Source organism: Phocoena phocoena, chromosome 15, assembly GCF_963924675.1.
Source record: "Phocoena phocoena chromosome 15, mPhoPho1.1, whole genome shotgun sequence".
NCBI lineage: Eukaryota > Metazoa > Chordata > Mammalia > Artiodactyla > Phocoenidae > Phocoena > Phocoena phocoena.
In genome coordinates this window covers 86,861,484-86,872,506 of record NC_089233.1, presented here as the reverse complement: position 1 = coordinate 86,872,506, position 11,023 = coordinate 86,861,484, and the positions used below count along the sequence as shown (strand labels likewise).

General features: G+C 58.7%; 1 protein-coding gene across 1 annotated transcript; it reads left to right on the top strand.

The window, feature by feature from the left end:
* The first annotated feature begins 9,785 nt into the window (after nt 1-9,785).
* BHLHE23 (basic helix-loop-helix family member e23) lies at nt 9,786-10,511 on the top strand. Its single transcript, XM_065893053.1, has one exon. The coding sequence runs from the start codon at nt 9,786-9,788 to the stop codon at nt 10,509-10,511; it is 726 nt and encodes a 241-aa protein (XP_065749125.1).
* The last annotated feature ends 512 nt before the right edge of the window (nt 10,512-11,023 follow it).

The following is an 11,023-nucleotide window of genomic DNA, read 5'->3' as shown; positions in this document are numbered from 1 at the left end:
CAAAAGGAAGCCCACAGAAGAGAAAAAGATAAAAAAAAAAAAAAGAGCAGAACATCAGCGGCATGTGGGCGATATTAGGGTGGGTGGTGGAGGGACAGAAAAGTGGGCCCTAAAGTGTGATGGCCAATTTTCCAAATCTGTTGAAAATCCGGAGATTGAAGAAGCTTGCCAAACCCCAAGCCGAATAAACGTAAGAAACCACCACAAGCCTAAAAAGAATGTCAAAAACCAGTGAGGAAGGAAACTCTAAAGCCATCAAAGGAAACAGACAAATGACCTAGAGACGGACAGGGGTCTGAGTTAGAGCAGGATTCCCGTGGAACCACACAGGTTAGAAGACTCAGAGGTGACGCACTGCAAGTGCTGACAGAAGAAGGAAATCTATCCAGCTACCCACTCCATCCAGTGAAAATATCCTCGCGATGAAGGTTCTCTAAACCGACGAACAAAAAGTCAGCCCCAGGGCACGCACAAGACACGGTAAAGTTCTTCAGGCAGAAGGAAGGTGACATCGGATGGGTCTACACAAAAGAAAGTGGGCCAGATGTGGGAAAGACGTGGATAAATAGAAAAACTGTTACAATCATTTTTGATTTTTCAAAGGTAACGGACGGTTGAAGGCAAAAATATTAATCACGTGCTGTGGGGATTATAACATCTGTAGATGGGTAAAATGTAAGACAGGCGTAGCACAAAGGCCGAGGGTGGTAAATGTGTACAGTCGTGTATACATGACGGGCACGTGGCTGGTTAAAGACCGCGTGGCCATTTGGAGACTTGCGTTCTACACCTGCCGGGTGTGAAGGATCAACCACTGAGGATGTAAAACGCGGAGGAAAATCTCAGAAGCCAACAGTAAAGGTAGAAAGGGAATCACTTGAAAACTCAATGCAAAATGACGCAGGAAAAGAGGGGAAAAAGAGACAAGAAGAGACGCGGGACAAACAGCCAACAAAACTTGTAGGAGAGGCGGATTTTCAAAAGCGAAAAGCATTTAAGAGAAAAAGACGTAAATAAACACAGAGACCCCGAAAGCTCCTCAGTAAATGGAAGACAGACAATTCAACACCGTTGAGACAAACTGCCCTGGGCTTCATCAGATGAAGCCCTGCCCGCAGAGGACCCCAGGGGACACCCGCCAAACTCCACAGATGATGGGGCTCACGGGCCAGAGCTGGATGGACACACGGACAGACAGACTTTCCTCACAGCACCGCCAACCGGCAACGGCCCACGTCCAGGCATCCACACGGGGTCTAATGCGAATATGGCAGCCAGGACACAGCCGCGGCCACGAGTCACCCACGAAGCTGTGGGCAGGGAGCTCAGACCAACGGAGACGCAGGACTGCGTGTCTGGGGGGGGGGGCGTCTGATGCCAGGACAGCGCCCAGGACACACACGCCCCAGGACCGTCATGACCACTAGCCCAGTGTCGGGTCCCCGCACCTGGACACGCACCACGCGTCAGGGCTCAGAAGTGGTGCGTCCAGGCTGAGGGGCCGAGGAGAGGGGGACCCCCAGGGTGGGAGACCGACCTCCACAGTCTCTCCAGGCGACCTCTCGGCCTCACTACCCCACTTTGCGGAAGGGGAAATGGCTGGCCTCCCACTCAGGAGGCCCGTGGAAGAGCAAGGGCCTGCTGACGGCCAGCTCCACACGGCGGTCATCCCAGCGGGGCTGACCTGCCGGAGTACGCGGGGCGGGTGGCGCACATGGGACCCTCTCCAGACTCGCCTAAGCCCACAGCGCCCGAGAGGCAGGTGCCACAACTGGGCCTCGGTTTACCCATTTTACAGGTGAGGACAGAGTTGGGGGTCCAGGGTGGGCTGCCAGCAGCCTGGCTCTGGGACCTGGACCCTGAGCACCGTCCATCTGTGCCTGACGCTGACTCCAGCCCCTCCCTGGGGCTGGACCCACCTCCCTTCCGGCACCAGACAGGCATCGCACAAACGCCCGTCCCCAGCCCGCTCCACTGCCCCCCCAGTTCCGTGGTGCCCAGACCTGCTGCTGGTGTCCGCAGCACCCCCTCCGGAGCTCACCCTGACCCGAGGCTGCTGCCTCCAGAGCAGGACGGTGGGGCTGGGGGTCAGAGGTGGGGACAGCAGGCACTCGTCCCCCCGTTCTGGGCCACTGTGCAGAGCCCAGCACTGGCCGCCCTCCTGGTTACACCTCCATTACTCCAGAGGGTCCAGGGCCTGCGGTCTGGCCCAAGGGCACCCAAGGCCACACTCGGACCACAGCACCCTGCTGCCCCCAAACCCCCCCCCCCCACCCCGGACTCGGCCGCACAAACCCAGGGGCTTGCTGCCCCCTGGAGGCCAGGAGGCAGATGGCCCCTAAGGGGCGGCCCTCCTCCACCCTCCCCAAGTCAGAGGAGCTGGGTGGGGGCAGGGGTCTTGCCCTGGGCACCCAAGCTGTCCCCTAGCCGGCACCACGAGACCTCCCCTGGGCAGCCCCCCTGCCCACGCAGAGACCGCCACTCACACCCACACCTATTAAGTGCTCAGCAGGGGCTCAGGGCCCCTCGGGGGACCTCAGGGAGGCCTGGGCGGCGGGCGAGGCCCAGCACAGCTAACCTGGCGGACAGGGGCGCGGGGAAGGACACGGGCCTGCGGGAGGCCTCTGCCTTTTGTTTATTTCCCATCAGGGGTCCTGGCCTGTGACTTTCTTCTCTCCTGTCCTTGTCTGGCTTTGGTACCAGAGCAATGCTGGCCTCGTAAAGTGAGTTTGGAAGTGTTCCTTCCTCTCCAAGTTTTTGTGAGATTTTGAGAAATCGTGTTAATTCCTCTTTAAATGTTTGGTAAAATTCACCAGAGAAACCATGGGCCTGGGCTCGTCTATGTCGGGAGGTTTTTAATTATTGATTCAATCTCCTTACTGGTGATTGGTTTGCTCAGTTTCTGTTTGTTCATAATTCAGTGCCGGCAGGTTGTGTGTCTCTTGGAACTTACCCATTTCTTCAGATCTGTGCAACACACGGTGTCTTGTCCACAGCAGTCCCTCCCGGTCCTCCGTGCTCCTGTGGCACCAGATAGAAAGCACGCAGATGTTTGTAGCAACTTCACTCACAACTGCCAACCGCTAAGAGAAGAAACAGACAGATATTTGTAGGCATATGGACACTCTTCACAATGCGCTCAATAACTTTGATCATTAATTTGTTTAATAGTTATTTATTTTGGCTGTGCCGGGTCTTAGTTGAGGCGCACAGGATCTTCGTTGTGGCATGCGGGATTTTTTAGTTGCGGCATGTGGGATCTAGTTCCCCAACCAGGGATCGAACCCAGGCCCCCTGCATTGGGAGCGCAGAGCCTTAACCACTGTGCCACCAGGGAAACTCCAAGCAAATTAATTTATAAAGAACACCACACTCCCAAAAATAGTTTACAAAAATTGAGCAGATGAGACAAGTCACAGAAGCTTGGGGTGAGGGAGAGAGGGACAAACAGGTGGGGAACAGGAGATTTTTAGGGCCATGAAACTATTCTGTACGGTGGATACATGTCATTATATCTTTGTAAAAACCTGTAGAGTACAACACAAAGGGTGAACCGTAATGTAGACTATGGATTTTAGGTAATAATGATGTATCTATTGGTTCATCAGTTGTAACAAACGTAGCAACCAGTGCAAGATGTTAATAATAAGGGACACTGAGGGTGGGGTGGGGGAAGGGGTGTGTGGGAACTGTGTACTTTCCCATCCATTCTTCTGTAATCTTTAAAACTACTCTTTAGGGACTTCCCTGGGGGTCCAGCGGGTAAGACTCTGAGCTCCCAATGCAGGGGGCCCAGGTTCGATCCCTGGTCGGGGAACTGGATCCCACATGCATGCCGCAACTAAGAGTCCACATGCCACAACTAAGACCCGGCACAGCCTAAATAAATAAATCTACTCTTTTAAAAAAAAGTGTATAAAAATCTTTGATTGACCATATGCTGACTCTAAACCAAGTTTGAACAAAGAAAATAAGTAACCATATTAATGTCTTTGGGGAACAAATTTTTCAGATGAATTTTAACGTGCCCAGTAGAAGGGCTTTATGGGTGGTTGTCAGTTTTTCCTCGCCATCTGTCAATTTTTGTCTGATATATTCAATAGTACGGTAAAAGACTTTATCACGGCTCTTTCAGCAACTATCAGACAAATACACACACACACAAAGAATATAAAGGATTTGAACAACACAGTATGCTTGATTGAATATATATATAGAAAATTTCAACTATGCCCAATAAGATTCCCATCCCCTATTATATATGAGCCACGTTCACTGACCACAGTGAGATAAGATTAGAATCAACAAGAAAGAAAAATCAAAAGGTATTTATATACCTGGATATCTCACCCGAGATGTATTTACAAAATGTAGACTAGCTTTCCTGTGAGAAAATCTTCTAACAGACACTGCTTCAGAGGAATTCAAAGGCTCTGGGTCTAAACCTGCAGAAGCAGGCAGTGTTCATGAGCCTGGACTGAATCGTGAAGTCACGAGGCTTTTGGCCAAGCTTGTCGCTCCTAATAAACCACAGTGGATGCATATCTTGTCCAGCTGGGGGAGGGTGTCAGGAGGGCTTCCGGGAAGAGAGGTGCGTTCAGCCCTGTGGAATGGGCAGGGGTGTTCCAGGTGGGCAGATGCCCAAAGTCAAAGTACAGAAATCAGAAACATCCCACATCACTGGCGCCAGTGTAGCCCACCTGGCTGGCGCTGGGGGCAACACTGGATGTGGCTCACGCGTGGGGATGGGCAGGTGTAAAGGACCTGGAATGCCCCAAGGAGCAGGGCTCTATCCTGCTGGTGACTGGGAGCTACCAGGCATCTTAAGTGGAAGGAGATCAGGTCAGCCAGGAATCTATGTGCTGATGGAGAAAAGGGGGCAGAGAACATGCAAGGAAGGTCAGAGCTGAAGCCACCTGCGCCAGAACCCTGGGGGCCCCCTGCTTCCTCCCCAAGTTTTCAAGCGGATCAGCAGCTCTCTTTTTATTACTCCAGGTCAAAGTTGTGCCACTAACCAAGGAATCTGTTTGGGGAGACAAATTCAGGCTGATGCATTCCGGGCATCCCACCTGAACGCCCGGCAGGGGCTACCTCTTCGGTGATCTGAAGATCCAGTTGGCGGGACGTGATCTGAGAGCCTTGAGCAACACCCAGGAGACAGTCAGTAGCAGGGGACTGTCTCCTCTATGCCCCACCCAGAGGCCACACGCCCGCAGCTCATATGGCATTAAACCTCCTCTCCTGCAATGTGGATGGACCTGGGAAACATGCTCAGTGAGAGAAGCCAGTCACAAAAGGCCACCTAGTGTGTGAGTCCATTTACACGAAACGTCCAAAGCAGGCAAATCCGTAGAGACAGAAAGCACATTGCTTGTTGCCATGGGCTTCGTTTGCAAAGGGAGGAACGGGAGTGATAGGTAGTGGATACGAGTCTTTTGGGGATGACGAACTTGCCCTGGAATAGACTGTCATGATGGACACTGAATGACACTGTGAATAGACTAAAAACCTTGAATCTTAAACTTTAAGTGGGGGGAGATGTATAGTACGCGAATTATATCTCAGTAAAGTTGGGTTTTTTTTTTTTTTTCTTTTCATCACCCTGGACTAACCTGGCACGGTGTCCGCTAGTGGGGTGGGGGGAATAAGGGAGGGGGGAGGGAGGGCTTTGTAAACTGTCAAGTCCTGTCCAAATGCAGGAGGTGGTGGTTTTGCGGGGTTTCTAAAAACAACTTGAACAAAAACAGGTTCTTGTAAGTGGACTGGGGGCCATCTTTACCTTCCCCCCAGGGGGACATGGAGACTGCGGACGGTCAGAGGCCAGAGCTGCTAACCAGAGGTTCTGAGGCGCAACTCGGGGGACTTAAAGGACAATTACCAAGTGCTACCCAGAGGCACTTGGTGAGAGGTACACGGAGACACAAGTCCCTAAAATGAGCCTCGGGACTGGCGCTCCATCACCAGAGACCCATGGAGACAACGGGGCAGGGGCAGAGTCTCAGCTGAGATGCAGGACCAAGGCTGCCCCAAAGGAGCCTCCGTTGAGCCTCTTCCCTGCCTGGCGAGGCCCGAGGCTGTCTTGGCTGCCCCAACCTGCTGCCCTTCGCCTCCCCCCGGAGACCTCCCCCCGGAGGAACTGTCCACACCAAACAACAAAGAGCCGCGACCGCGTTTAGCCTCCTGCTCTTAGGAAATATCGCAGAAAAAAAATCTCAACCCAAAAGCAAGCGTGGGGCTGCAAAACAAAACCAATAAAAACACGAAGAGGTTTGAAATCAATATTCTTTGGGTGTCTTCCAGCCCAGGAATGGCCATGGGGCTTCTTAACGTAAAGCACTGCTTGTCAGTGACGATTGGAATGAGGTGAGGCTTGTGTGGACAGGGTCCGGGAGGGCCCGAGAACGAGTATTAACCAGCAGGGCCAGCGGGTGGAGCGCAATCTCCCAGGTGGCCACCAGGTGGCGGCGTCTGACCAAAAACCATGCCTCTCCCTGCGCTTTCAAGATTTGCGGCCGAGCATCGCCCGGATTGGGCCCTCCGGGGAGGCTGCTCGAGGGTCTGGGACCCCAGAGGAAGGGCCGCGCCCCCCACCCCGCCTCCAGCCCTTCTCTGAGCTGCTGAAGGTTCAGAAACTGGCCCAGAGCCCTCGCTTCCCGGACTGGAGTGTAGACATCCCAAAGGCCAGGCTGGACCCCAGACTGACACTGTCAGACCCCTCTGGCCCGGGCCCAACGTCGGATTTAATTTAATCTCCCGGCGATGCTGACCTGCAGCCACAGCAGGGGCTCTACACCAGCCCCTCTTCTGAAAGCCAATATCCTGGGTGCCTGTGGCTTCAATTACTGAACGCTCTGACGACGTTTCCATGTCCCCGTGAGGGCCTGCCAGACACCCCTTGGGTGCTTCAAACGCCCTCACACTCAATCTGTCCACAGCACACCCGCCCCCTCAACCCCCCCGCCCTCCAGCCCTGAGTCCCAGAGGTAGGAGGTCACTGGCCCCCATCAGGCCGCACCACTCGTGTCGGCCGCGGGGGTAACAGTGGAGCTGGCCCACCTCTCTCCACGTCCCCTGTCACCTCTGGCAGCTCTGCCAGGCCTGGAGGGACAGCCGGGAGGAAGTGCCCCAAACCCCCTGAGCATAGCGGGAGCAGTGATCTGCAGAAAATGCTTCCTTGAGCTCCTACGGTGGCGGCCTCTGCCCTCCTGGCAAAGACCAAACTCCCCACCAGACTGGCCGCCCCTGGGTCTTTGGGCCCCACCCTGGTCCCCTGCTGCCCCCTCCAATTTGCCACGCCCCTTCCAACAGCCTGTAAGCCCCCTGCCCCCCAGGGTGCTCCCCCACCCCAGGTGCTTGGCCTGACACCCACTCACCCTTCAGACCATGGCCCAAACACCACGGTGGCCTGTCCATGCTGGGCTGTCCCCACCGCCCTGCCCGTGCCTGATCTCAGCCCAGGAGGCAGTGCAGGGGCTCCTTGGAGAGAGCCCCCCAAGACCCTTCTTGTCCCTGAGCCCACCTTCAGCCCCAGACGGGACAGGCTGGTGGATGAGGCATCAGCCCTGGGCCCCCCTCCCCTCATCCATCCGCAGGGCCCAGAGCACAGCGACTCTGGTGTTTCCCACGACTGATGATCCACGTGTTTGTGCCTGTCTCCTCCCATCCAGCATGGAAGCCCTTGAAAGCCAGGATCCCCATCAGTGCTGGATTTCCAGAACCTTCCAGAGCACACACAGCTCTCATCCATTCGCTGCACAAGAGCACCTGGCACCTGCTCACGTGCCCCAAGCACTCGACAACACTGAGATCATCCCTGTTACTCCTCTCCCTGGGAAACCTGGAGAACAGAGAGGTTAAGCTACTCTGTTAAGGTCACACAGCAGGGCCTGGTGAGTGGTTCCCAGGCAGTACTGAGCTGGAGACCAGGGGGACACCATCTCTTGACTGAGTGGGAAGCAACCATCACCCGCCAACTCCACAAGACCTCCAGGCACCTTCCCACCTGGAGAAAGTTTGGGGTCCTTCATCTGTCATTGGAAAGATTGAAAAGGTGAGCCCCGAGGCTGGCAGGATTCCCCCAGATGGGGCTCAATCCGAGAGGAGGAGGCACCTCTGGAAACTCTGCCGAAGCCCTGCGGCCCGTGTGCGCTCACTGCACTTAGAATGTGGAGAAAGGTCAAGTGGCGCTGCGCTGGCCGTGCGCCGACGCCCTAAACCATCCCACAGCCATTGCACAAAACTGGGACCCAGGTTTGAAAAAGGAACCAGGCTGCTCTCAGCTTCCTACCCTCCCGGGGTTTTTCAACCTGTATTAGAAACTCCATCATTACCCCACCCCTCCCAAACCTTCCGAACGGTCTGGCCTTAATCCTTGCCCCCAACCTCCCAGTCATGGGGACTCTCCTGGCTGGCAACCCCAGCTCGGCCAGTGCGTCACCCTGAGGCGAGCTGCGCCCAATGACCAGCCCCCACACCCTCCCCGGCCCAGGCTGGCGGGGAAATTGCGGAACCGGGCATCATGCATCCCGGGGCCCCGCAGGTGCTCAGACAACACCCCTGGTCTGACGTCCACCTGGGGGCACCACAGCCGTCCCTGGAGGGGTTTCTTGGCTGAGACTCAGGCCAGGACAGAGGACCCGCCCCCGCCCCAGCCCCTCGCCGGTGCAGCCCCCATCTACTTTCTCCAGCAGAGCTGCCATGCTCCCCAACTTCATGGTGGAGCCCTCGCCCCCGCCCCCAAGTAGAAAACTGAGAAAATTCCTCCTCTATGGTAGGGCAAACCATGGAAAAAACCTTTCACCAGAAATAGCAGAGAATTGAAACAAGGTTTTGCCTAAACAAGAGGTTTTTGTCCTTAAATCTCCGATCCCTGCCTCAAGTCACTAAGACTTCAGGGAGCGTTGAAACATCTTCAAGACGCACTTGTCCCCGGAAACTGCGCGGCGGGGGCTGGAGACCCACGAAAGGGCCAGCTGCGGGGAAGGCCCAGCCCAGCCGGGCCTCAGGGCGTTCGGATCGCGCCCTTTGCCCCGCGGGTTACCCTGCTGTGAGGCCGCTCCTGGAGGGCGCCCACCGAGCGCCCCGGGCGTACGCTCTGCACCTCCTCCGGCCTCGGCGGGTCAGGCGTCCGCGGTGAGCTGCGCGCTCCCTTCTCCGATACCTGCCTGCGCGACGCCGGAGGTGGCTCCTGCAAATGGTACCGAAGACGAGGACAAGGCAGCCTGAGGCGGGTGCCCACGAGGGACGGGGGCGCACAGTGACGGCAACCCCCGGGCGTGGCAGGAGGCAGAAGCTGGAGACGCCGGGAAGCAGGAACAGCTCTCCCGGGTCCCGCGGCTTCCACAGCCGTCTCCAACCAGACCTCCAGCTCCTTCCATCCCGGCGGCGCCCCACCCCTGGCCATCGGTCTGCGCCGCCGGTGGAGCTGGGCTCCGGCAAGAGGCGGTCACCAAGTCCCCTCTGATTGGACGGCCGCGAAGTCCCAGAGGGCGCCTCCGCACCTTAAAGCAGGAGCGGCGCGAGGAGAAGGTAGAGCCCTCCGCAGCCCAGCCCTGCGCGCGGCAGCTAGAGGTGGGGAGGAGGGGGTCGGGGGTAGAGGACAGAGAAGAGAGAGGGGGAGGAGACCAGGAGGCGGGGCCGGGGCGGGACCCAGAGGCCCCGGCGCGGGGAGGCCCCGGGACCGACCGACGGACTGCCGGACGGACGCGCCAGCCGGGAGCGGTACCCAGGCCGCGGCAGCGGCCAGCGCGCGCGCGCAGACCCCGGGGCGGCTCGGGCCGGGCCGCATGAGCGCCTGCCTGCCCGGCGAGCCCTCGGGCCCCGGAGGCGCGGCCATGGCGGAGCTCAAGTCACTGTCGGGGGACGCGTACCTGGCGCTGAGCCACGGCTACGCGGCGGCGGCGGCGGTGGGCCTCGCCTACGGGGCGGCCCGGGGTCCCGAGGCGGCCCGCGGCTACGGCGCGCCGGGCCCGGGCGGCGACCTCCCCGCGGCGCCCGCTCCCCGAGCTCCGGCCGCGGCGGCCGAGAGCAGCGGCGAGCAGAGCGGCGACGAGGATGACGCCTTCGAGCAGCGGCGGCGACGGCGCGGGACCGGGGGCGCGGCGGACGGGCGGCGGCGGCCCCGGGAGCAGCGCTCGCTGCGGCTGAGCATCAATGCGCGGGAGCGGCGGCGCATGCACGACCTCAACGACGCGCTGGACGGGCTGCGCGCCGTCATCCCCTACGCGCACAGCCCGTCGGTGCGCAAGCTCTCCAAGATCGCCACGCTGCTGCTCGCCAAGAACTACATCCTCATGCAGGCACAGGCCCTGGACGAGATGCGGCGCCTCGTGGCCTACCTCAACCAGGGCCAGGGCTTGGCCGCTCCGGTGGCCGCCGCGCCCCTGACGCCCTTTGGCCAGGCCGCCGTGTACCCCTTCTCCGCCGGCCCCGCGCTGCCCTGCCCAGACAAGTGCGCCGCCTTCTCCGGGACGCCCTCGGCGCTTTGCAAACACTGTAACGGGAAGCCGTAAGGGCCCCGGGCCGCCCCTTCCTTACGCACGCGTCCTTCATTTTACCTTGCCCCCATGACTGTGTCACCCTGCCCCCACCGGACCCCGCCCACGGGGAGAAGGCGGCCAGGCCTCGCTTCCAGCCCTTGCGTGCTGAACATTTGGGCCCGCGGGAAGCGCAAAGCCCGTCCGGGCGCGGGATTGAACCGGACAGCGGGGCGCTGGAATCCATGCCCTGGAGCCCAAAGCGCCCAACGGGCACCCTCCCGACGCCCCAGCCCTCGACCCTGGGGACGGGACGGGGGTGACCAAACGTGCTTGTCCGGGCGCCGCCGCTCAGCCTCAAAACCAGGATGGTCGCGACCCCAGGGCAGGTGGTCCTCCCCTGAGCCACCCGGGGGTTCGCGGAGCGCGGGACACAGCGTAGCCCACCTTGGCGGGTCGCGGCCCTCGCTTTGGAGCGCGTCTTTGGCCCCCGTCGGCCGCTCTTGCCAAACCTCCGGGCCGCGCTCCGGGTGGGCGTGTCCCCGAGG

What these genes read in the sequence shown, in the direction of transcription:
- BHLHE23 (XM_065893053.1), top strand. Translation starts at nt 9,786, where the DNA reads ATGAGCGCCTGCCTGCCCGGCGAGCCCTCGGGCCCCGGAGGCGCGGCC.